The 26,911-nt window shown below is 40.8% G+C and overlaps 1 protein-coding gene across 1 annotated transcript in view; it reads right to left on the bottom strand.

Moving 5' to 3' along the window:
- The window catches only part of TBXAS1 (thromboxane A synthase 1), a 227,669-nt gene that overhangs the window by 60,259 nt on the left and 140,499 nt on the right, over positions 1 to 26,911 (bottom strand). Inside the window, exons 8-9 of the mRNA XM_074901261.1 lie at positions 26,768 to 26,898; positions 5,732 to 6,046 (exon numbers count right to left, since the gene is read on the bottom strand). Coding sequence (XP_074757362.1) covers positions 5,732 to 6,046; positions 26,768 to 26,898 — 446 coding nt within the window. The remainder of the gene's footprint in view (positions 1 to 5,731; positions 6,047 to 26,767; positions 26,899 to 26,911) is intronic.

Genomic DNA, 26,911 nt, shown 5'->3' on the forward strand with positions numbered 1-26,911 from the left:
CCTGACTCCTGTGCTCTCCTTCAACTTTATCAGAGGTCCTGAAAGCATTCCTAGGCATTAGCAGCAAGGAGGAGTGAGCTTCTACTCTGTCCTTCACCAGTCGTCTTCTGGCTAGCACAGAGCCCCTGCAGCCTTGCCTATCAGTGCAACAACATGTGCCTTGGGTTCTGTAACTAGCATTAGGCCTTGAATGCAACCTTTTGTTGTGGTGCTTCAAGTAATGAGAAGTTTATGTAGATACATGCTAAAAAGCAAAACTTGTAAGTACCAAGTCTTTACATTTGTTAATGCAAGACACAGTTGCCTATTACTGAGAATGTGCAGTAAATTATTCCCAAAGCTTGGATTAGAATTCAGGGTGCTCCTTGCTACAGATTTCTCTGTGCTTGGCACCTTCAAGTACGCATTTCTTTATTAGATGGAGGCAGAAGAGTTCATTCTTATACGTCTTTTGCCCTCCTTAGCTGCCCCAAAACATACTTGCTTTTCTTCCCTCAAGAAAATGACCTAATTTCAGTGGTTTAACCTGATCTGTTTACTCTGCAACAGATCAGGAGCACATACATAGCCACTTATCACATTTCACCTAAGGGCAACAAATAAATTCTTATGAGAAGTTAACTTGATCACCCATGTTTTTGCAATCTATTTTGTACCACTACTCTTCCTGTCTAAAACTATGCAGTCCTGTAAAACAAACAAAAAAATCGTTTATAATTGGGAATAACTCAGGCTTGAAAAGTTGGGGAAGGGAAGGAGAGAGAGAGACATTTAAATGCTAAAATGGGAAGAGAGGCATGAAAGAGAGACCTCATATTAAGGGAATCCCCAGCATAGAAGATGTGGCTTAGGAGAAAACACACAGAGCAGCTCACAGTGCAGTGGGGCTCAGAACAAATGCATGCTGCAGGCATGCTACATTTTTGCTAAGTGCACACACAGAGAAATAAATAAAAATCAACTTGCTTTTACAACAAAATAATCAGTAACAAGTGCAAAAACTGTCCTTAAATACGTTTTCCAAAGGGCTCTGTAACAACTCCACACAGGGATTGTTTTTGACAGAAATGGGGAGGGTGAAGATCTAGGTGTATTCCTTCTCACCTGGTTAACGTGGATAGAAACATCTCTTTCACAAGAGTATAGCCTGTAACAGTTTAGGGATGCTTAGTCCCAAACCCTGTAAAAATAATCTGATCTTCAAATAGCAACCTTTTCCCCTGCTTCCCCTGTCCTCTTTTACTGGTATATACCAGACTAGTTTCTCAACTGATCCATATCATCATACCTGTAACCAATACTAAACATGTTATGCCAGTTTACAACCTTCTCAAGATCTGACCCCTCTCTGCTGTCCTGGAAACAGATCTATGGTCTCTGCAGAAAGTAATATTCTTTTATACACACACAGATGTAGGCGTCCTGCCCCCACTAGCTCATATTTAACTCTCTTTTCATCTTGTTTATTTTGTCTTCACTGTATCAAAGCAAGCTGCACACACAGCAACAAGCCTGCAGCAAATAGGTGCATCTTATTTTCAGTGGATGGCCCTTCACAGGGCACACAGAACACCCCCGATGGATTAATGAAGAGGGCCAGGTCAGAATCTCTACAGTTTTAATTTAAGTTCATTTGTTAGAGGAATTATGCTCTAACTTGTCTTTCCCAAGTGCAGCTGGAGCAGACACAGGGTTTCACAGGTACAATGGGAAGATGCAGTGCACGGTGACAGTAGTCACCACTCAGTACCCTGTCTCTCTGCTTCCCCAGAGATGAAGAGCTGTGCACTACCTTCCCCTACACTCCAAAGATCCAGACAGAGGTGAGAAGGGCAATAACCTGTGTGTCCAGCCCTCTACAGTAGCTGATGATAGAGGTTTCTCCTGCTTGCCAGACTCTGAAATGGGCAGGTGCCTCTTCTCACTTTAAGGAAAAGAGACATCATCAAGCCTCCACACTGAGCTATCAGCCAAGAGAAGACCTGAAAAGTCCTTTTAGTGAACAGATAAGGAAGGTCCAGGAGGTAAAAAAAGAGGCAACAACTCATGACTCAATCCAGGTGCTGTTAGAGGATACTTACCTGGAAGTGCCACCTCTACAGTGTGGTGGAGAGAGGCAGAGAGGTCTCCCAATACTGCTCTGAGACAAACTTGGCAAAACACAACTCAGCAGTACAACACAGTCAGTCAGACGTACCTCTCCTCTGGGCCCAGGACTCCCAGCACAGCACTGGGGCTAGACCATTTCCAGCACTTAACCTCATATTTCTGTACCACACTGCAGCAGCTTGCACCAGGCTACTACAGGGATCTCTAACACAGCAGTGCCTTGGCATTTTCCTTCCCCTTCATGCTGTCCCATTCTGCTAAGGTATCCACTGTGCAAGCAAGACAAATGAAGATCAGAGTAAACTCAGGGAGGGGTATCCTCAAGTGCAACCCAAATACTACTGCATGCCCAGATGGACCCACCTTACTCTTCTTACTGGCTATCACAAGGTCACTGTGCTTTGAGTTTTCAACTGGTATGCCAAAACCTCTGGAATGGCACCTGTCATTTATAGCACCTTTGCTCAGATGGTTCTCACGTGTCTTTATATACTTCAGTAAATGAGTATATAAATCACTCTGTCCACCACCAAAGTACAGCCATCTCTGGGATGATACACCACAACTGCTGTAAAATCAGACCGCAGTTCTACACCATAGAGCAGGGCAATAAAACATGCTGCATGAGGCAACAGAAATGGTTGGAGGAAGGAAGGGGGATGTGGTGGAGAGAATTTCGTAGTTATAATTACCTGAGTATAAATTTGGCTGAAGAGGGTACCATGTTTAACACTTGCTTATCTGCAAATCAAAGCAGTCTTCCACCACCTGCCAGAACAACCTGACTGTAACATTATACACGTTTTGGCCTTCTAAAACCCTTCCTTTCTGAAAATTGCAAAGCACCTTTGTAAGAGCAAAGCTGATGTGCTCAGTGCAAGCAATAATCAAATTTCTTAGCAACTGACTTGATACTAACCATGAGCCTGTAGCTGCTATGCCCCCTCCCTTCCTCTCCCTTGCATGACAACTGAACACAGCATCTATATATTCCCAGTTTTAAAATAGCTTCTGCTCCATAACTTGCAAATCATTCACATAGATCTTGTTTTCTAGGCTAAAAGTAGTTAATTACAGTCACTAAGGGGACTGCACTGCTGCACCTTTTTCCTTATTCTAGGATGGGCTCCTTGAGCAGTGCATTGCCCTCCTCCAAATCATGAACTGTTTATAATAGGAAATCTTTTGAAGGATGGGGCTGCACAGATTAGATCTATGAATTTTCTGGTATCAAGGACAGCAGATAAATCGTTTTCATTCTCTCCCTCTTCTCCTTGGCCATATAGCCACATATGCATTATCTAAAGCTAAACCTGAAAACTAGTAAAGTATGGGGAAGTGATCTGAAAGGTACTGCCAATCAATATATGACATGGGACAGTATTGTTTGGGACGAGGCCATGAGTCTGGCTTGAGGCACCACATAGACTGTGTACAGTGCTGCTCTGCAAAAACAATTCATTTAATTTGAGTGCCATCTCTCTACACCAACTTTTAACTTCTCTGCCACAAGTGTCCCTGGCTCCACCACCTCTCCTAGATACTGCAAAATCTGAAATTATTAGCAAAATATTCCTGTTAGAGCACCAAAAGAGTCAAGCATTATGTATCTGAATTTGATTATTATCAAAACACTATGAATAGTGAGTGACAGCTCAGAGAAACCATACACAACATAGGGTCCATTTAGTTCTCCAGCTTGGGTCAGGAGCACACTCACATGTGAGTCTCTCGCACTGGTTCACGCTGCAGTCTCCAAGTGCACAGCAAGGGCTCCTTTACCTGAAACTAAACCAGAGGATTGGTCCAACTGCTATGGGGAATTTGGTACAAAGGGCCAGACTTGAACTAACCCAAAATAAACTCCCGAGGTGTGTACAGTGTGAATGCAACAGTCCTCACTACCAACTGAGCTAGATGATGAATATGCATCTACAGGAGCACACTACTTGGTAATGTAGACACAGTCATATACATGGTCTCCCTACATAAAATCTCTGTAAGGAACTGGCCAGTTAATGACTGCTTGCAGACAGCTTTCTATACAATCACAGTGAAAAGTTTACTAATTCATATCCTATCTACAGACAGATAGGAATGACATCATGTACCTGTCATATTGGGTACCTCTCCCAGCAATTTCACTTTGGTGTCTTAGGTATCAGTTTTCAGGATCTGGTGAGAAGATGAACCATACTTTCCTTGGGGCTGTATAATAGTGCTTTCTATGCGCAACTCTGCCACTAGTATTAACCAGTAAACTGCACATACTCCAAGTCAAGTTGCATCTTTACATCTTTGCAGGACTTAAGGAGGTCAGTTGAACTAATCAGACACAAGGGCATAATTAGATCTGCCATATTTGAATGAAGCAAGTAAATACACTCCAGCTGGAGTGTTTGAGAGCTAAGAATATAACCCAAGCCCTTTATGTTAGAACATAACACATCAACAGTCTCATTGTACTGAGTTAACTCACACCAGAGGTATGAAGCATGCACCAAGAAAAGCTCTGTGGATCAGATTGCACAGTCCTAACCTCCAATGCTGTCATCCATATGCACCCTCAGAGCAAATGCAACCTTAGACGGACAACCACCATGCTCAGAACCTCATCATGCAAGACAAAAGACGACATTTTCTGTGCACACAAATCCTGATTTTTATGCGTGCACAAGCAAAAGGAGGGAAATGGTAGCTTTTGAACGGGCACGCTTTGCATAGTCAAAAATTTTCTATTACCAGCAAAGCAGAAAATTATACAACTCTTTTCTTGTTCTGTAAGTACAACACAGAGTATGGAATGCATAAGAAGTATGAAACTCCTAAAACTGTGTAGTTAAGGCTTTCAGCATGCAAATCCAGCAGCTAAAATCCTGCAAGACAGCCATGCCTGGTGTCATTTTATTCCTGTTAGCCTCGTGATCCATTATAAAAGCATTCATGAAAAGAAAAAGACCCTTGATCTGAATTCTCATAACTTGTGCAGAGAGTGTAGGGTGGAAGAATAGCTGCTGCATGGTCTGCTAGATAGACAAAATATTGTCAACAGTTATCCAGGAAAAATAAATGCCTTGGTAAATACAGATAGTGAAGGAGAAGTAATTTGAGCACAGTGTAAGAAAATTAGATATTGTGATTTTTTTTTTAAAGCATACACATATATTCTGCTGCTGAAGAAAAAAAAAAAAAGTATGACCATTTAAAGCAATACTTTGCAGTTGATAGTTTGTAAGAATGTTGTTTATCTCCTTACAAAGATCAGCAAATAAAACCGATCACAAGACCAAGAAAAATCTGGACAAGAGGGAAAATAGAAATATGTAGCTTTAGTCTGGTGACAGCTGGTTTATTTCAATACTGTAAAATATTTTGTAAAGGTTAAGCTTTCACCATGACACAAGGTCTCTGGGCCATCTCTTTAGTTGCTGTAAAGTGACACTATTTAACAGTTTCGAAAAAAAAAAAAATTTTGAAATTTTGGCTGAAAATATTAATAAAATGTTGATACATGCACACATAACTAAGACAAATAGGGGTCTTGCAGGTGCCACAGTGGCATGACAACCTTCACATTGCCTTGCTCCTTGCATGAAGCTCCACACCAGCACATCGTACTCACATGTTTTGCTGAGAACTCATCAACCTCCTGAAGCACCTTCTCCTGGCACTCTGGGTTGGTGGCTAGCAAGTACGTGGCAAAGGACAGTGTGCTAGTGGTGGTCTCAAACCCAGCGATCAGGAACAGGAAAGCTTGGCCTGCTATCTCATCCTCTGTTAACGTCTTCTGAACCTTTTCAGATGGGGCTCTGCCAGCAAGAGGTGACTCGTTCTGTCTGGAAGCAGCAGATGGACTGCTCACATCAAAACACCCGGCTGCCAGGGAGTCAGCTGAGTTGCGGGAGTCGAGCATCCACTGAAGAAAATCTCTGCGTCTCTGCGGAGTACAGGATGAGAAGAAGAACAAAGAAGGGGTCACAAAGCAGTGCCTTTACTCATGGGGGATAGAAGGAGAGAGCTATTTCCTATTTATACTGCCCACTTGGCTCCCACAGAATGGCCACCAGCCTTTCACCAAACAAGGGGACTTTATGAATCAGCTGGAAGTGCCATCACTAAAGCTAGTCACTGCTTTCTTCCCAGCAGGATGAGACTGATCTGTCACCAATACATAACAGGTATATATTTTCACAGAGGATTGCTAATGGCCAGCTCCATACAGAGTTTCTTTTATCCTCAGGGTGAGCTCTTAGCATTTGATGGAGGTAAGGGTATTGACGTAGTCAATGTACTGTCCCACATGCACCTGCCAAATGGAGGTGGCACAACCCATGCTTGGAGAAGTTGGTCCATCTGCTTGGAGACACCATCCTCATTTGTTCACATGGTCCAAAGCAAGAAAGTCACCATCTAGGTTTAGGGTTGCATCTCCAATAATATCTGTACCAGCTTAACAAGACAGGACTAGAAACTGACCTCAGTAAACTGGTGTATCTTTTTATGAGAAAGTACAGTTGTGAACACTTGTACCAACATAGGGATTTTTTTAAAAATATATTTGCAGAAATGCATTACACCTGTTTGGGTGGCATGTCTTTGCAAACTGCCCACTGAATGATTCTACTGTTATGAAAACTGCTTTCTTTCACACTAGTTTCTGACAGAAAAACTCTAATAAACAGACCTATGGACAAGAGTGAGTTGACTCCAAACCAGTCTGGACAGCAAGCTTGATTAGGCTTTGAAATATAACCCAAAAGGTTTGAATTGACTTTTGGGAGCGGGCATAATAGAATTGTGCTGAACCTAAGCCATAAGGCTATGTGATTGATTTTCAATTCCTCAAATACCAACAGAATACATGATAGCTCAAGGACTTAGAAGTGACTGCAGTGCCAGAACATGACAACTTGTGCAGTGGGATGCACAAAAGAAGGGACCAAGTCTTCCTTCAAAAGAAAAAAATGCTGTAAAGCTGCATTTATCTCTTAAAAAGAAATCATTTGAATGGTTTCTTGGATCTGATGATTGAGAGATAAAGTACAAAAAGGAAAAGCCAAAGAAAAGGACAGGCAAACAAGATAAGAGTAAGGAAGGACTAATTAATTATAAATGTCAAAGGACTTAATCAGATTTTTTTTTTTTTTCACACGGCATGGGAAAAGAGAGCAGTGAGGCAACAAAAGAGGAGAAATACTTAGCATCCTGTGCTTAGCTCTGCTGCCAACAAATTGTTCTGACCTATCCTACAGGCAGAGAGAAATGGCTATTTTGAGGTCTGAGTAATACAAGGGATTGGCACACTACCTCTTTAACAGCTCCTTCCCTCCACCCTACAGAAACTTTTCATTTTGCACGTGTTCATTACAAGCCTTGTACTCATGTCCACAGTGCATCTTGCACCTCGGTACACCCAGGAATCAACGCTCCAGATAGTAGCCAGTGTCAATCACTGCATGCTGAAGGACTCTACAAATTGGCCAGACTGCATCATTTCCAAGGCACGGGATACATGTTTTTTCCCCCAGTAAGTGAAGGCACACAAAACAGCAGTATACACATTGTGCTCAGCAAATGAGCTCCAGCTCTGAAAATGCTTCCTCGTGCCTAGATTTAGGCCCAGTTTCCATATTCAGACTGCCCATGCTTCCTTGGTCTCTTGTTTCTAATACAGTCAAAAGCTGCAACTGCCCTGCCACAGTTGTCTTCCTCCAGCATGATAGGATACCCTAGACTGGAGGAAACAAGACTTCATGCATATTTCAGCTGTGCATAGCTAAAAATCTCATTTAACTTTTCCAGAAAAGGCTTTATTCACATTCTGGGAGTCCATGTATTGCACAACTCAGAGTCCAGCTCTTTGGCACAGACTATGCTTCAGGGATTTTCCTGGTACATATTTGTGTTAAGCCATTTTTAAAATAAAACAACCTCAAAACAGTCCAGTTCCAGTGTGTTCATTAGTGTATGGATAAATTAGTCCAGTATAGTATGAACTGGATCTGTAAAGTCCCTTTTAACCATGGGACTAGTCATCATCACCTAAACTATAACATAAAAATGTGTAATTACATTCATATTCACTGGAGTTGTAACACTGTAACATACTGTAATTCAGATGGTATAAAATTTGGTATGGTTCTGCATTCATCCTTCTTTAGCCGTGAATTTTCTTGTAAACAAACCCATTGTTCTCTGAGGGTTTGCAGTTCCCAGTCATGAGCTGTTAGCTGAGTCTGGTCTTATATTTAGACAATACACTCTCTGGAGATCCTATAAGATGTTTCTCCAGCCTTAGACAAAATCAGGTCCCGGCCTTACACAAAGCATCTGGTTATTGCTGTGATAGTAAAGTAATAATCATAATGACTAGTGAATAAAATTTCATTCATGAGAATTTTTGCTGAAAGCAAACTTAATGAATGCTAGCATAAGTGAATATTCCCAAGAATGTTCTCTGAAATGCCTCTGTGGCCATTTTGAGGAGCTCTTTTTATTACTCACATAATATATTTGGTTAGGAATTTAAAAGCTTGTCTTGTTGTAGAATCTGTTTATAAGGTCACTGTATTGAGAAACAACTAGATATCTTATCTGTGCCATGTAATTTGCTCACAGGTGAGCAGGGGTTGCTAGGAACAATGGCTTCATAAGCAATCCTTACAAAAACAACATTAATTTGTAAAAACTACTTGAATAGTAGTGGGGGGAAAAAAAGCACAAAATTAGAGAGATGCAAGGTTTTTCCAATATAACTCTACACAGTGGAAGCAGCTATATTTTAGTAAAGCTTCTCTTCCTTATGGTTCATTCTACTTCACTTTAGGTGTCAGTATAGAATGCAACATAAAAAATCATCATCAACCCAAGCAAGAGAAAAGATTTCCAGGGTTATAACCACTCACAATGAAACATGTTTTTCTTCCGCACCATCAAGATGGAAAAATCACTCTGACTCAAAACCCTAACAATGGCAACAGAGGCAAACGGTAGCATAAAACCAAATATAATTGGATTGTTAAGTGCTGGAAATGAGGAAAAGGTATCTCATGAAAATTCAGAGAGATTTTCTCCACTTCAGTTGACAGCAGAAAAAAAAAAAAAAAAAAAAAAAAAGGCAGTTTTATCAGTTTGACAACAGACCAGGTACTGACAGTGTCACTGCACAAAACCATTCTCTGGTCACCACATACAGCTGCTGGCTTCCTTTTTCTATCGGGGACATTTGTTTGATTTTCCTCACAAAAAAAGCAGAAGCCCATAATAGCCTCTATCCTGTCCTCTGACACTTGCATAGTTATGTTACAATGGCCTCAGAAACAAGTTCCCACTTCAAAAGAATGGCGTGCCAATGAGACAGAGTCTTGTTTTGCCCCCGTACAACACAGAACCTATCATTAAGCCAATGAAAATTGAATGGATAGCTGCTATTTGAAAAAATCTAATTTGAATGCAGTATGGGACAGGGTGCATGTCTAACTTGGTGGTGACACAGACATCCCCTTTGAAATATATAATAAGACAAGCCCTGCTTTCAGCTTCCCCAAGACAGACACCTTGCAATATATTTCCTGACACCAGTGTTCTGGGCCGTATCATTTCTCTCATTAGTCTCCTTAAACATCGCCTGGCCATGCAGAGAAATCATTCTGCACAGAACTGTAACGAGCTATGTGCTACCCACCGGAAGAATAGATGTGTGCTATACTGGGGAAGGCCAATCCAGCAGTATCTATCACCCCTCCTCAAATCACTGCTTTTAAGTTTTGCAGTTGTCAGAAGAAGAGAGATATCTTTCACATGTGTGATGTATCATGACTTTTTTCACAGGAGGCAAGGGTCCTGGGGAGGCGGGGGATGTCTCCAGCTCCTTCCATCCTGAACAGGGCACCGTGTTTTCATACATAAGATCGACGCACTGGCTGACCTTTTGGCAAATTCACTGCTGCTTTGGGGATCCAGGGGACCCTTGGGTTACGCTTTTGGTAGAGAGACTGAGCTACTCAAATTCTCTGCAAGGTGAAGCCAAAAAATTACTTGAGGAAAACTACTAAATGTATATCAGTTGGAATTTTTGTTCTTAATGCTGTGATTTCAGTTGTGTTTTCTGCAAACTCTACTCAAATTTTGCACAACTCTGATAGTTCATCTCCCCAATTTCAGTTCAAAAGAGCCCAGAACTACAAAAAGCAACTTACAGATGAATCAAGAAATCAAACTAGATGACATAATTGTTTGGTATTCTGTAAAGCACTTGCTGTGGCGCAGAAGTCATACAAATGTGATGCTGCTAATGTAACACCACTCAAAATAAACTGTGCAAAACCTCCCAACCTTTCTCAAATGCTCTGATGGCAGCTCAGAAAAGCAGAAGCTGAGCTTCAGAATCCTTATCTAACAGGTAGCAAGCTCACATCTCATATTATTTCAGTTTCCTACAAACTTGTACAAACACTGCTATATTAGTTTATATCCAGGTCACTTTTTGAAAGTTTGACTTAGCAACCTTCTTTTTAGTGAGACAAACCCGTGTCACCCTAAAGTTATCAGTAAAGCACTGTGGTAGCTACACAGATCCTTTTGAAAAAGAAACACAAAATGCAGCCCCACTAAAACTATCATTTTGTCAAACTGCTTTCAAAGGATCAAATTCAACCTCTCCCTAACACTTGCAGGTTTCATTTGTTTTTTCAGTGAAATCACAAAAAAGCCAGTCTCTCTGCCAATACATCCAGTCCAAAAACATTGCAGAGAGATTATCCTTTTGCCTTGTACTTGAAATCAGAAGCTGGAATTAACTGGGAGGCCAGAGGTGACAACCCTCAAAGTTGAGAGCATGGTACCCTCAGAGGTGATGCTTAGCTCTGGAAGGACCTGGAGTATGTTGAACTGGAGGATATGGGCATTGTTCAAGAGTGGCTGGGAAGCTTTCAGCCTGACAGAAAAATCTCTTCTGTTTGCATTTGTTAACATCAGTTGGTGAAACTGTAATGTTTTTATTGTAAACGGGCTGGACGTCTGAGGGCAGGCACATCTTACAAAGCAATATAACTTGCATTAAAAATCTGAGTAAATTTAAAGAAAAAAAAAATCAGTAGGTGCCCACTTGGAAAGTCGAATAGCCTTTTGCCAGTCTGGCCTGATCTTAACATTTGTAGCGAAACCCCAGACTGAGAAGATTTTGTATAACTTTAGACTTATTCTGATATTTTCATACATTATAATCACTAAACTCCTATGCAAGTTTCTGGCAGTAGTACACAGCAATGAGGGAGCACTGTGAGTATTCAGTGACACTGCATTTGATATTAGAAGCCACAGCAATGCCTTTGCTTTCTACTTGAAATAAAAAAGCATTCTACAAAAATGTTGCAAAAATACTACATGAAATGCTGAGCAGGCTCAGAAGGGGCAGGTACATCAGCAAATTGATAAAAGCACCTGAGCGTTGGAAGTATTAATACATGGTAACAAAACGTATCTTCTATGTGTGACCAATTGTCTTTTAAAACATAAAAATAAAAAAACAAGAGTAAGTGTAAATTCAAGTATGACATGGATTTTATTGGCTGAGTTTGCCACTAAATCTGAAGAATGGCTGCTATGAATTACTGGTTAAAGCACTGACCTCCACAGAAGCTGGGATGCTTAAAGCTGCACTCCCTTTTTTGCTTTTAAAACACAGTTATAACTGGTGCACCTTCTCTATCTGTAAAATCGGTACAACACACATCAAATCTTATAAAAGCCCGTGAGGAAAAGCTAATGATGATCTCAGAAAACCCTTTAAGACCTAGGATGAAAACAGACTTACACAGACTCAAAGAGTTTAAGGCAAAAGCACCATCACATGGGGGAATGAAGCCTGGAAGGAACTCAGCAAGTTATCTACCCCATCCCCTTGCCACGAGGCAGCATCAGCCAAACCAACATTGACAGATGTTTGTCTAACCTGTTCTTAAAAAGCCAGCCAAAGTCTAGGTTCCCACAGCCTCCCCAGGCTGTCCATCCCGGCACTGAACCATTTTTATCACTGGAGAGGGTTCCCCTCCTCCAGATAGTCATGCAGATAGTGCAGATTGTTAGATTTTACCAGCTACACCTGCAACGTCTGAGGCTGTACTTGTGCGTCTCTCTCTCTCTCTCCATATATTACTTCAGTTAGGTCTTTAACAAAGCATGCTGATAACAGAAAAATACTGCTGAAAAATACAAAACTATTTTCACATGGTAGTGCCTCCATTCCTGAGGTGAAGAAGAGTGCTCAGATACTGCTGCTTTCTTCCTCAAAAATTTTGCACTTTTCTGACTTTTAAAATGTAAAGTTAAAGCAAGAGCATTAGTAATTTACAGAGACATGCACAAGCCTAATTCGACCTGAAAATAAAGCTGGGGGCAATTCTTAAAGCCAAGATTTTTTTAGAGACACATCTCCCTTCAGCTTAAACTGCTGCAAGTGGCACTAGAGGGCTCACATCTTGAAAGACAACCACCTCCTTCTCGAGATGTTCTCACACAGTTCATTGATGAAAAATTTGAATTTCAGATCTAATTGTTCGTGAATGGAGAGAGAGCAAAGAACTGTTTCTAGCTGATACAAGCTTAACATAGGTCTTTATGGCTCTGGTAGAAGGAGGATTTTTTAATCTCAAGTGTGTGGACCTGCTGACTGTGAGCTGCAAAGATCCTAGCCAGAGGCCTAACTTGGCTGAAGTGTTATATAGGATGAAGAGATACTACAGTTATGGGAGACAGAAAAGCACACACCTATTTGATTGTTTCATTAATTATGTGGGCCCACAGAGAAACCTACAACCTGGTTAGAGAGTTGGAAACCCTTCCAGTAGTTCTTCAGTGTCAAACCAAGTGACTCTCTGCAGCCTGGTCCATTTACACCCCTAACGAACTGATGGTTGTCTCTGACGGAGGATTTTCCTTCCAATACCAGGCTGAACAAAATGAGCTGGGTGTCTCAGAGAAGCACGAAATCTCTCCATGAAACTCAGTCTAATGGCAAACAAGTGTCACACACTTTGTGGCAGCTGGTTGGCATCTCTGCCACGTTGGGCTGGCAGCCTCATCCCGGAGCACAGCGCAACAGTATAACCAGCACAGCGCTCTCCATTGCATGCACATGTGGGGAAGGCTCAGAAAACAGCCCAAAATGCAATGGCTAGAGAGTCTCATGCAACCTTCCCAATCCCTGAATCATGGTGAGCAAGAGACACTGATAGCAAGTAACAGCAGACAGCTACCTCCTTATCCTGTATTTGCAAAACATTTAGGCTAACAATACTCTGATAATGACTCCTGGCATTATCAGAGTACAAACAATAAATACGGGATTTGTGTGTGTGGTAGCTGAACTTCTTCTGCCCCGCACATGTTTTGCTGCTTGGAGGTGGAGGTGTGAGGTTATCAGAATACACAGTGGGCAAATAGAACAAGAGAAAAAATAACTGGGTGCCAGGGAAGAAAGCCTGGGCTGGCCCCCCACATGCCCACCAGTGTGTGGAACAGGCACTGACTCCCAAAGCAGCAGTGAGCTGACCGCCCTCCTGCACGCTGCATGCACACATCTTCCCCCAAAGCTTATCTGGCCTCCCAGTAAACCCTCCAACACTCCTCCCCTCCGCTGTTTGCAGGAGGAAGGGAGGATGCAGGAAGGGAGTGTTTTAGGCTACCGGTCTGACACCCAGAAGCTTGACCTCTGCTGACTCAAATTGCTGACTAAAGGCTGCTGTTGCAGACAGCCCGCTGTTCCTTTTCTATTTGCCACAGATTATAATTGTATTTGCTTAAATTTAATTCCTGATTAATAATCAGTTCTGGTTTTAGCAGTTGCCCGACTTCAAGAAAATGCACAAGAATCTCATTATTGCTTCTTTATCCTTTGTTCTTCCTGCCCCATATGTTCGCTTCAACATGCTTGCAAAGCCCCACCACTCACTCTGAAGAGCCATCAGGATGTTTTGGGGTCATCCTGGGAATTTACTGTTCACATTCCATCCTCCCTCATCTCTCCCCATGGTTTATTCAAAAGCATCTCTTTCTGCATCATATTACATATAAATTGCATATGTTTTGAGGGAATTAACATCTCATTATTTGGTATTGCAATGGCCTTAAGAAATTCTGGGTAGCTAAAAAAAATTTTTTTTTTTTTTAAACTAAACTAATTATGGCTATGTGACTGATATAAATGACATGTACCATTACAAAAAAGTACAGTTAGTGTTATTTAGGTTCTTTATTAACACTATGGAAAAACCACTTGTCTTTTCTATCACTTCTCTGAGCGATTGCTCTCCACTGCTGGCAGGCAATCCTACTGCTGGCTTATCCATTCATGATCACACCTGCACCCTACATTAGGATTTATCCTGGATCTTTGGCTATATTAAACTGGCTTTTACCTATAGAACATAAATCGCCTCTACATCCGACTCTCCACTTGTGTGCATGAAGGGGTACAGGTTTCTAACGCAGTGGATGAAAGCAGCATTGGGAAGGAAAGAATTATTTTCAGCTACCCGGTGACCAATAACAAATTGTGTTATCCTCTGCAGTTTCATGGATGCTTGGTTCAGTTATGGGTTTTATCCAATAGATGGCTCCTCGGTAGCAGGAAGTATTCTCCCCCTGCTCTCCTTTCCTTCACAGAGTTTCAATACGACTTTCTAGTATTTACACAGCTATTATCTTGCAAATATATAGGCATTTTGTGCACACTGATAAACACAGAGAAGAAGCATATATGTATGAATTAAAGAACAAAAGAAAAATTAGATGGCATTTTATATATTTCATGCCACTTTGTCCTCTGCCAGTACAGATATACATGAAAAATGACAGTCAGGCAGCCCTGTGGTCTGCAATGATTCCTAAAGTCAAACTAGAAAAAAAATACAACTTCAGAAACACATGAGTATTAAGAGCATGCCAGAATACCAGCTGTCTTTCTCCCCAAAAATATGAGGACATCTCCCACATCTTACATATCCCTGAGAAATACTTAAGCAACTTACAGGCATCATTACTCCTCTGTCAATGAAAGATTTTTCACAAGAAAAAAAATTAAAATCCTATGTGTAATTATTGATATAATGAACCAGGAGAGCTCTGTGTAATTGGCAGGGTGCAAGTTAACATCATTATGAGTAATGCTGCCATTTCTGAGATGAGAAAAGTGAATATGCTTTTGTTTTCCAGAAAAATATAATCAGAATAATAATAGCAAAACCCAAGACATTAATTACATTCAGACAAATCATGTTTATCCCATACACACGCTTGTGACTTCTCTAAATGAGAAGAGCAGTTCCCAGTCATTTCTGTCCTGAGATCTACCTCGCACGTCTTGTCAAGATCTTGTCAAACACCTGGCAGTAACCCCACTTTGGCGACTGTAACCCTTGAGTCAGACCACACAATCAAGTGAAAAGTGAAAACAGAACACCCACAATAAATAATAAATCTCATAGAAACCAGACCATAGCTACTTAAATCCCTACGGCTTAACACTTCAGTGGGGCGCAACTATAAGCCCACTATACCTGCTGTTAGCATCTAACATAATAACATTCCTAATAATAACCTTTATCCTTTAAATATTAAGCTGCTTTGAAAAGGGGGAGAAACGTACTAGTTTACTATAAATATACATATAAATACATAGCATCTTAACATTAGCACAATTACAGACATAATAACTGTCAAGAAAAAAATGAATGTTTCATCCCTGTTCAAAGCTGAGCATAATCACTGTTTATATTTTAGTGCTCCAAAAGGACTTGCCTAATTCCATACCTCAAATCAGCTTTTTGCTTCCTGAAACTTGGAAAAATCAAACCATCTTGCACTTTGCTCACTCCAAAATAATCTCATCAGCATGCTTGAACATGGGCTGTTACACTATTGCTTCCTTTTACTCCTGAGCAGACACCCCAAACAGTCCACTCCAGCCTAATGGGTATCATGCAGAGAAACAGCACATGTAAAGGTACGTGCTCTGGTGACCCCTCAGCTGGCATAAGGGCCCTTTGTGTGCCCAAAACCAGCTCTGACATTGCTCTTAAACTGTGCAAGGAGCAGATTTAACCCCCAACCAGTCCCAAGACTTATGAAACAAGCTCCATGTTTCCTCCTGTCTCCCTCTCAGGATGCTGCAGACAGCAGAACTTATCCAGACCCAAAGCCAAGCCTGTGGACTTTCACCCTCCTCCCCTTTTTAAGGGCCCCAATTTACAAACACACTAAAAATCAGAGTTTGCAACTGAAAAACTGACAACAATTTTCACTGCGGAGCCATTTAAAACAGGCAGCAGTGATATTCATTAAGCTGTTAATAATGGATTGTGGCACAAAGCAATTTATCAAGTTTCCATTGTAATTAAAATCACTGAATATTTGGGCACTTGCAATGCACCTAGCTCTCCTTGCTTCTGAAGCTTTACATTTTAATGTGAATTATGGCTCCCTCTCCCCAGAGACCTACTAAAAAGCCCATTTTAATTGGTATGTTTTTAATTGAGATTACATTATTAAAAAGTGTACATTTCTGTTGAAGAGAGAAAGGAGGTGCTCAGCTCCCCTCTAGTCTCCATCTCTCTTAGACATTTCTTGCTTATCCCAGCGGGAAGGAAAAATGAAGGGTAGTCACTGCGAAGAAAGCGGAGAAAGCCCTGCACAGTCACAGGCAATGAAACCAGGGCAAGGCTGCCACTGACTGCCGCAGATGCAGGATTTCCTAGGCAGATTTTCAGGGAGGGAGAGGAATCGCCACAATCGTCCAGGCTGCTCTTTAGCAAAAAATCAGATGAGGAATGTCACGCAGGGATTCCTGCCTCGCAGCCACCTGACATCAAGGGCACATTTTAGAAAGCCTCTCCTCAAGGTTTCCAGTGACAATCTGTCGTTTTCCATAATAAGTAACTCTAATGTTAAATTATCCTCAAAATCCAGATACGGTCATGAGCGGATGGGGTCTAGCGAAGGCCTCTGGCTCTGCTGGCTCCAGCAGGCTGGCGTAGGAGAGGCAGCCCCTGGGGCAGCCTGGCCTGGTGGCAAGAATTTCCCCAGCAAAGCTGGTCACCTTTGTGCATTGAGATGGTCAGATTAATTTGCCACCAGGTTCCAAAGAAAAGCAACTTCATGCATTTAGCAACCAAATGCTGGCCTCATAAATGGTTCTCCTGTTGGCAAGACAGGCTGTCGGTGCCTCTTACAAGTAAGAGTATGGATTTGCTAAGGTAAGTAGACACAAGAGAAAAGGAAGAAATATCAAAGGAGCGCAAAGTAGATACCAACAGTTAAGATAGATCAAGGGAAAAACCTCCAGAGATCAAAACATGCCAACAGATGGACAAGATGGTTGGACCAGAATGAAATATCATGGAACAGCTTTTTTATAACAGCTTCAGAAAAGGTCATACTGTATTGCAAAAAGAAAGCAGTGCAGGGGGCTGAGAGAGGTCACTGTAGGCAAATAGAAATACAGACTAACAGAGACAAAAATCATCCACTAATACCACAAGTACTGCAACTCCCCTCCTAGTTCTGGGAGCAACTCAGGGAGGAAGGTTGGTGAACCAGTAACAGATAAAATTAAAAAAGAGGATGAAACACGAAGGACAAAACCAAAAATGTTAAAGCTGACAGAGAAAGGGAAAGCTGTGTTATTGCAATTAGGTCAGTAAATCTGTGATTTTTTTTCTAAATTAAGAATTTAGATGCTACGCTCTAGTTACATATGTCAGAAGAAAGTCGGTTTGTAGAGCGAAAGTACCCAAATGTGCTATTGCTCTGAATGGCAAGGTAATTTAAACACATAAAACTCCCAGTCGCAGTCAACTGATCCCTTGAAGGTTTAGATTAAAAAAAAAAAAAAAAAAGGCAGCTATGTAAATGAAGATTAGATCATATATACTACCTTGGTACTAAAGGCCACCAACCTGTTATGCAGAAAATCGATCTCCAGATGATTTAATTTTATGGCAAGATTGCCTTTGTTGATTTGAAAACCCCACACCCTGGATGAAGATGAGATCACAGATCAAGCAGGAAAAAGGAAAGGGTCTCTGTGGCTTAAAGCAGGTTCTTCTCAGAAATTTGGGAGGGACAGACCTCAAGGCTGACTATAGAAGAGATAAGGAACTGTAAAAGTCAGAAGTTACAAAAGAACGGGAATATTCACAACTTCAGGGTGACATTTTTTCCTTTCAGCCAGAGGGATGAATACCGTACCATGAAGGAAAGCAAATGACAGGGAGAAAAGACACATTAGAGAAGATTTACTTTATGCTGAGGAAATCACAAAAAGGAAACTGTGTCTCCAAGCCTATAGGAAAATGACCCTGAAAGACAGATGTAACACTACTTAGGCTGGATATTTTGCACAGATGAGAACATGCAGCTGAAAGGCCAGATTATTTACTGATTTAGCATGTAGCAACAGATATATGACTACATCAGATTCTGCCCCAAGTGCTAGAAGAGAAAGGCAGCTGGAGATGCTTTACTTCCTTCCCAGAAAACAGATACCTTTTTCTCAGCCCTGGACACTGCAAAGTCTCATTGGGTACGTGTAACTTCTCTGACCCAACACCCACAAACATTTCACCAAAGACACACAGTGACCCAACAGGTTGCAAACAGCCTTGATCCAATTATTTTCTCTGATCAGAGTACCAGGAGAGATGCTAACTAACCAGGGGACAAACTTTATGTCTAAGGTCATGAAACAGCAGTATTGAGTACTAGGTATAAAAAGTACTAAAGCCTATGCCACATCTTCCTCAAACAGATGGCCCTTCAGAAAGATTTAATCAGACATTGAAATGCATGCTGCGAATACTCATTACTAGCACAGGATCAGGCTGGGACAAGTGGCCAGCAGTGACGTTATTGCCTACAGGGAATTACCACAGGCATAAACAGGATTTTCAACATTTGAACTTCTCTCTGGATAACAAGCACAGCGTCCCATTGCCATCATAAGGGAGGGTAAAGGAAAAAATTCATGATGAGGTGGGCCAGCTCTAGTTTGCAGAGGAGAAGAAACAAGAGACCCAGGCCCTTATAGGAACAACCACCTTTTTTTAACTTCCTCATCCTCCATTTTTTGGCTGTTTTGATCAAACCACCACATAGCTCATTTACAGACCAGTGTTTGCAGGATCCCACCTTCAAAGCACAGTGAGCTCTTGCTCTTCTTATTTTTATGGACACATAAACCAGAGCTGTGACCACTCCCTCCCCTTCAGTATCAAGAACAGGAAAAACAGGGTATAGCCACAACTACCAGCACCTAGAAGGAGGTGTAAGTAGGGCTGGCCAAAAAAAAAAAAAAAAAGGACTTTTGATCTCCCCTTCAATGATGGGGCAGTTTCTTTGTAAAAGACACGTTTGCATTTCATTTCCTTCCTCCTCCAGTTTTTCAGAGAAATTTTATTACAGACATTATTTGAAAGAGTCCTTAAGCTATCTTTGGCCTGGATTTTTGATAAACAGTATTTTAAGTGACTGATTTTACCATAGAAACACAATTTTTAAAAGTCACTAAAACTCTTGACATTACCGACAACTGAGCATGTGGGTTTATTTTTATTCTGGATGAAAAATCCTTTTTTCAACACTAAAAATCCCACCCTTCTCAATTAAATGATGTTTCTCATATGCTGTAGATCAGCAAAGCCAAATGTCCATTTTCACTTCCTGCATCAGCTGGTGAAAACAGGAGGAAAATGCATGCAAACCTCACTGACAGAAGCATTTAAGTCCTTTCTCCCTGTTAACTCTGAAGGCATCATGTTAATGCTGCTATAGGAGCATCTGAACCTCCCCTGTTCTGCTCAGAAAGGGGCAAAGTTACCATTTTTTGGAAGGTCCTCTGAAAGAGCTCCACTACACATCTCTTAGAAAGTGAGGTTAGCTTTTCCTGCACAGATACTCACATTTTCCCAGTACTGTCTGCAAGATCATTCTTGGCAACTCTGGACATGCAGAAACTTTACCAGCCTAATCAGTATATGAACACCCTGGTGCTTCAATTTCATTTCTGTCCTTTGGTACAAGTCTATCTTCTTGCAAACTGAAGCATGTGAGTGGTGCTCCAAGAAGTCAGTAAGATGGCTCACGTGCATGACAGAACTTTGAACCTCGGATTTTAACTGAGGTGGGACAAGTGAAGTATGGGACAGGGACACTGCTCCTGCCACACCCTGAAGAGGAAATGAAGATACACAGCAGTGGCTGGAAAAGACTGAAAGGATGTGAGGAGAGACAGAAATATTGGAGAAAGAGTCCCAGATGCCAAGATTATATTGTTACAGTTGCTGCAGGGTTTGCTGGAACAGGGCAGATAATAATATATACATGATACCATCTGCCTGTTTCCTTGTCTAGGATCCATAAAGTACTCTGATCCATAACCAGGGAGGCAGTAGTAATGGTGCTATAAGAGCAAAGGGTAAACAACAGCAAGCAGACCTGGTAGCAGGTAACCAAGCAGACATTTGCTATCTTCTTGTTATTGCAATACTCATAAAGTGCTGGGCTCACAGGTGTGCTGGGCTGCAGAACTGGGACAGATGCAGCAGTAATGCAGAACTCTTCCTGCTTCCACATCAATGTGCCTCGGGGTAGGAGGGGTGGGGGGGAAGAGAAAGTCACCATTCTCGTTACTTATTCTGTCCTTGATCTCTTTTGAGCAGAGAGACTGCAGAACTGCATTTCATGATGAAAGCACCTCAGTCAGACACTTCAGCCCAGGCCTGAACCCAAAAGATCACATTTCACAGGCCTGCAATTCATCATTGGAAAGATAACAACAGACTGATCAAGAAATTTCAACTGGTGATCAAAAGTAATAGGGATTTCAAGTTCATCTCCATTTGAGGTTTTGAGACTTTGCTATGTTTAAATGCCCACTTAAGAAATCCTGAGGAAGTTATAAAATTCATTAAATCTTTAAGAAAAAATTTTTTAAAAATTAAAAAAAAAATTCTTCAAATGTGGGAAGGAACACAATTTTAAAAGCAGGCAGTAATGGCTTGATTTTTAAAAGAAGGTGAATAACTAAAATGCCTTTAACGTAATGCCACTTTTTTTTCCTTTTAGAATCACTGTATGCTGCCCAAACACAGACACCAGATTTAATACTGAAAATGTTTTTACCATATTCTAGAGGAGTGATACCCTTCTGCTTAAAACAGCAGAGATACAGAAATACAAACCCTGTATTTAGTACAAGTTTCCTCTATATCTTTAAGACATTTACTTTTCTGGAAAGCCCACTTCACATTTCCTCCTGACAAAGGGAGTGGATAATGACGTGACCAAACCATGAGAACAACCCAGTGGAACAGAATCGTAGCATCCCCCCTACAGACTTAGAAAAACAAAAGGACCAGACTGATCCTTTGTTTACCGACTTTATTAATCAATAAAAATGGATTACTTAATATTGTCATATAATGTGTATCCTTAAATAGACACCACCTTCTTTCAAATATAAACAAGTTTTGCTTGGTTTTCTATAAAGGTAAGAAAACCACACACTATCAGAAGGTGTCTGATCCTCCCATCTGCTGTTTCCTTAGAAAAATATTTACTTTTTAACATCTGTACTGCATTTCCACAGTTCAAACACACACATAGCTCCTGGAATGTACATAGTATTTAGCAAATTTTTAACTAAGTTTTCTTAGTAATTGTATAGTTTTCCCTTGACAAGGAGAGGATCAGACTTTTTCAGGAGGATTACCTCTGCTCAACCCATTTCAAGCAGCTCTTGAATAAAATAGTTCATTAGTTCATGAAAAGGAAAAACTCCAGGGAACTGCTGGCGAAGGAAGAGAAAAGAACAGAGTGCCACAGTAATTAGGTTTTCAGATTGTCCCTTATCCTCCAGAATGCAGGTACACACACACATGTCCCTCTTTCCCTTAAGTAAAGCATTTAGGGGAGCTCATTGCACATTTTTCCGTGGGAATCAGGTTCCAGAGATTAAAATTGTAACCAGGCCATCATTTCCCAGAAAGATATTAAAAGATACCACTTCCTTATAGCACATTTCTATTGCTAGTCCATAGTGAAGGGCAGTTCACTCCCCTTTGCATGCATTTAAATACCTTAGTTTCAGACTTCCTCAAAATTCAGTTTCCTGACCTTTTTAGGCCCTCATGGCTGATGCTGGAAAATCAAAGGATCTCACTTACCAGGAACTACTTGTACCTGCCCAGAGGTACGGGCAGCCTGGGAGCAGCAGTGTCACTGACTGTACCTACCTGCAATCATGGAAAGGGTTGGCCAGGAATGAGGATGGGAAGTGGGGAAAACAGGAGGGGGTTGCAATTGTTCACTTGGCAATTGTTGACCGGAAGACAACTTCTTTTGATCCAGACCTAGCACTGTAGAGCACAGAGCACTCCAGGCCCATACCAATTCACGGGAGGCCAGATCATCACCAGAACGGACAGCACCATACAGCTCCTTTGTGTCTTTACACCACGTGGCTCACAGGCAGTTTGGTTCACAGCAGCACAGCCTTCACACTCTTCCCCTGTGGTTCCTTTTGTCTGCTCTGTACTTACACCAAAGCCATTCAGGTAGCCTGTAGGTCTCCAGCCAGATTGATTAATCTGCCAACTGAGATGCCAATGAATACAGTTCTGGTGACACTGCTCTGTGCTTTGTCGCCCTCTTATTTCAAATAGTCTTGAGACCACCAAGAAACATCCAATCATCATCAGAAACATCATCACGTCACTACCTGCTTGGCATGGATCAGTGACCTCAGATTATGCATTCACAGCAGACAGCATGACTAGAAAAATCAGGAGATGCCAGAAGAATGTGTTGCAGCCTCTGTGAACTCTCCAATTCTCCTTACTAAAGGGCGCATATTTTAAAAACTGGATTTTCCCACAGATCTGTTGTTTTGCAATATCCTTAAATTGTTACATTCCAATTGGAATCCAAGAGGATCCCAAGCGAAATTCTGCCCTTTCATCTACCAAGGGGGCTTAGTTTCAACCCACAGTTTTAGAAAGGATTCTCAATTTTGAGCATCAAGAATGACGACTTCATCTAGACATCATCATTTAAAACAGACTGGTAGGTTAAGAACCGAGCTATAACATGATAGAAAAACAACTCTTAAATGAATAATGATTTGCATATCAGATTATTAAATGAAAATCTATCAAATCATCATTTATTGAAATAAACAGTCTATCTGTCCTGTTTCTGGAAACATTTTGCCTCAGGGAAAAATTTAAACATGGGCAGATAATCAGGATAAGGTATTTGAACACTTAAATCCTGCTGGAGTCTTCAAAGTAGGTGTTAAGTGGTGCATTAAATTTGTGCTGTTTCTTCTGAGCAGGGTGAATTTGCTCTTCTGTAAATAGTGGGAAAAGCATTTTACAATAATTTGAATCCATGAATAAATGTAATATATTAAAACTTCTACAGTACAACAAATGTTTTTGTACATAAGCCAAATGAGTGGAATATCCAGTACTGACATTATTTGACTGACCACAGAAAGATTATATATAATTAAAATTACATCTGCAGCACTAACCGATGGGATGAGAGAAAGTGACATCACAGATCTCATATAAGCTGCAAGCGTATTATTAGATCTAAACCTGGCTGTAAAATTACTATCTGCCCATGGGATTATCTTTAGGCATTCAGAAGCATTGTTTAATTTACTGATAGAACAGGGATGATAACAGGCTGACTTCTCTTGTCACATTGTTTTTTGGTCTTTATTCTTTGTTCATGTTAGCTGCAGATGAGAGGAAGACAAGCTTCAGCTGAATCACTTTTGTGGAGCTTTTCATTGTTTCAAAGGTGCTTTTTTGGGTGTTTTTTTTGTTGTTGTTGTTGTTTGGGTTTTTTGTCTTATCCCCCCCCCCCCCCAAAAAAAAAACCCAAACAAACAAACAAACAAAAAAACCCTACAAGCATTTTTAATGGTGATAAAATCTAGTAAAAGTTGCACACAATGTAACATCTAGGAATATGGCAACCTAATGAATATCCATTGGCCTAATACAGCACATGGAGACTGTAAGACTTTGCTTTTAGCTCCCATTACTAGCACAAAGAACCACCAGCTACATCTCGGCCTCATTAAAATTCAATGCCAAAATTCTAACCGACTTCAGTGGGTACATTTCATCATTCAAGACCTAAAACACAGGACATAATTCTCCTTCAAATGAAGGGTTATCTGGGACACCTAATCTCTACAGATTACATTTCTGCATTAAATTGGACACAGCTGCATTTTGATCTTTTTCACATACCATTTTTATGTTCCCAGCAAATTATTAAGTTGCCTATACTTGTAACGGGACTTGTGTGCCACCAACCTAAAATAGTCAAAATCCTAAGAGCGTGTAACAGACAGGCAGTGAAAAGGGAAAAAAATGAAGCTCCAAACTTTCCAGTTGCTTTTGAAAGTCGTGCTAATGATCCTGAACTGTGAAGGGGACATGATGCACTCTCAGAAATCTGGTCCTAAGTGTATAACTCCAGGGATTTGAAATAGTCCCCATATGCCAATTTTGCAAACTAGGCAAAAGTCCAGGAGCAGGCGGGACCACAGCCAGTCACGGACTTGTGCATACACTGTTAAAGCAAACATGGACCTTGTACTTTCCTCCACACTGCCCTGATACTGAGCAGCTACTGCCATGTGTTATCTCTTACAGCACCTCCCAACATCCCTTCCAATGTAACCTTAAACCTCTGCTCCACCAAACACTGAAACCTGCAAACAGGCTGCATACACAAGAGAATGCTGCTTCTTGCTCTTGTCACAACAATCTTGATTTTCCTTGTGTTTTCTCCTAACCATACCCACCTGCTGTCCTTTACCTTAGTCTGCAGTTTGAGGGAGTGACCATTTCTAGTATAGTGAAGCATTTAGCCCATGATCAATGCCCTCAGCGCTACTGCCACAGAAATACATTGCATTTTATTAATAGTAGATAATACATTAACTACTTTTAATCCACATTAGATTTTTTCAGTGTCCCTTTTATGATTGATGAACTGAAAAGACTTTTCATGCAAACCCCTTCAGCATAAATCTTTGATTCAAAACTCTCTGTACATACAGGAACACCAGTATGCCATTAAAAGTTCACACTGGACCTATGCACTAGAAATGAGGTGTCGGCAAGTAGCTTAGATACAGCACCCCTGTTAGAAAATATTCCTCCAGCACTTGGCCTGGGCCAAGAACCATGCTTATGAATCATGAATTGTTTGTGGCTGGTCAGTGGTGCTTACAATCTTTTGGTTGTAAAGAATGACAAAGGCAAAGACCTAAAGTCTAGGGGGGAGCAAAGATTCATAAAGGTGGGCTGGACAAAAGACAAGAAGCCTGTGGTGATAAAGCATAACAAATACAAAAGTGAGACTTCACTGCAGAAGAAGTCAAAGAAAAAGAGCAGAACACACAATGTAGCAAAGAGCACCAGTATGTTTGAAAATCAATTTTATTTTAAAATGTGTCCTGGATGTAATGCAGGGTAAACTAAAATCCATTTTTTCCTGAAAGGTGACATCTGTGGGGCTAAACTATGAGAAAAAGTTGAGAGGATCCATTTTCACCTGTGAAGTTAACCCATCAGAATTGCTCTTCATCTCAAATTGGTAAGAAACATCTCATATTGCAATATTAACAACTTCTTAATGTGTATGTTGTAGCATGTTTCATGTCAATTGATATGCAAAACTTGTTTCAGTTACCTTTAAAATGGAATTCTCATTGATATTCTTTGTTTCTCACTACACATCCATAATTGGTTAACTTATTTTAGGGATACTATGTGCAGTGTGCAGTAAAGAATGGTCTAAAAGGACAAGTAGATCTGAAGAACTTTTGTATCACAGAGCTGAAGCACATGCCCCTGTTCCAAATGCTCTGTATATAAAAAATAGACTTTCATAAAAATGCATGTGTCTTCAGAAGCTTCATAAAACAACTGTGATTAAAACAAAACAAAAAGAGCCCAACTGCCTTACGTCCAGACAGAAGAGAAATACATGGGTAACAATTTTCAGATAGTGCATACCCATTAGTTTGTATACTTCAGGTAAAATTTATTACCCTTCTCTTCAGCCATCTCAGTATCAAGTGTCTGCTCTTAACCAGTCATTCAGGTTCTTTCCATTTTCAAAAGCTGTAGGAACTGTCACAGGACAATATAAAACCTACCTCAGCTTCTAGATAATGACTGGGTTGAAGCATTCATTGGGGGTTCCCTTTCCTGGTTGTTAGGAAAAGTAGCATAGGCAAAATACCTGACTTTAGAATGTGAAAAAATACTACAGGGTGAATCCTTCCTCCTGGGTCTAGAAACTAGGTTGAAGAGTCATCCCAGATGTAACATCTCTGCATCGTTATTTGAACAGAAATACTAAGAGAAGCAATCTTTCTTGTGTTAACAATTCTGCACCCACACCAAGACTGGTTGATGGTACATAAAGCTAAAAATGAATAAAATCTTCACTAAATTGCTTTGAATGTTCAAACAGACTGAGTTTGCTCTTTCAGCTGAGGCTTATGCCACTTCCAGTTTTCCCTCAAAACATTTGCTTATCCATATATTTACTACAGAAATAGTCTTACCTCTGCTGCATCTTGCTGGTCTCTGAAGATGATTGCATTTTTTATGGTTTGGATAAAAAATCCATTCAGTTCCTTTTGTTTCTTGTTTGGAAAAATCCGGAGCAATGGGATCATTATGAATGGGAAAGAAACTGTAAGAGTTTT

The sequence above is a fragment of the Athene noctua genome, chromosome 3, assembly GCF_965140245.1.
Source record: "Athene noctua chromosome 3, bAthNoc1.hap1.1, whole genome shotgun sequence".
Taxonomy (NCBI): domain Eukaryota; kingdom Metazoa; phylum Chordata; class Aves; order Strigiformes; family Strigidae; genus Athene; species Athene noctua.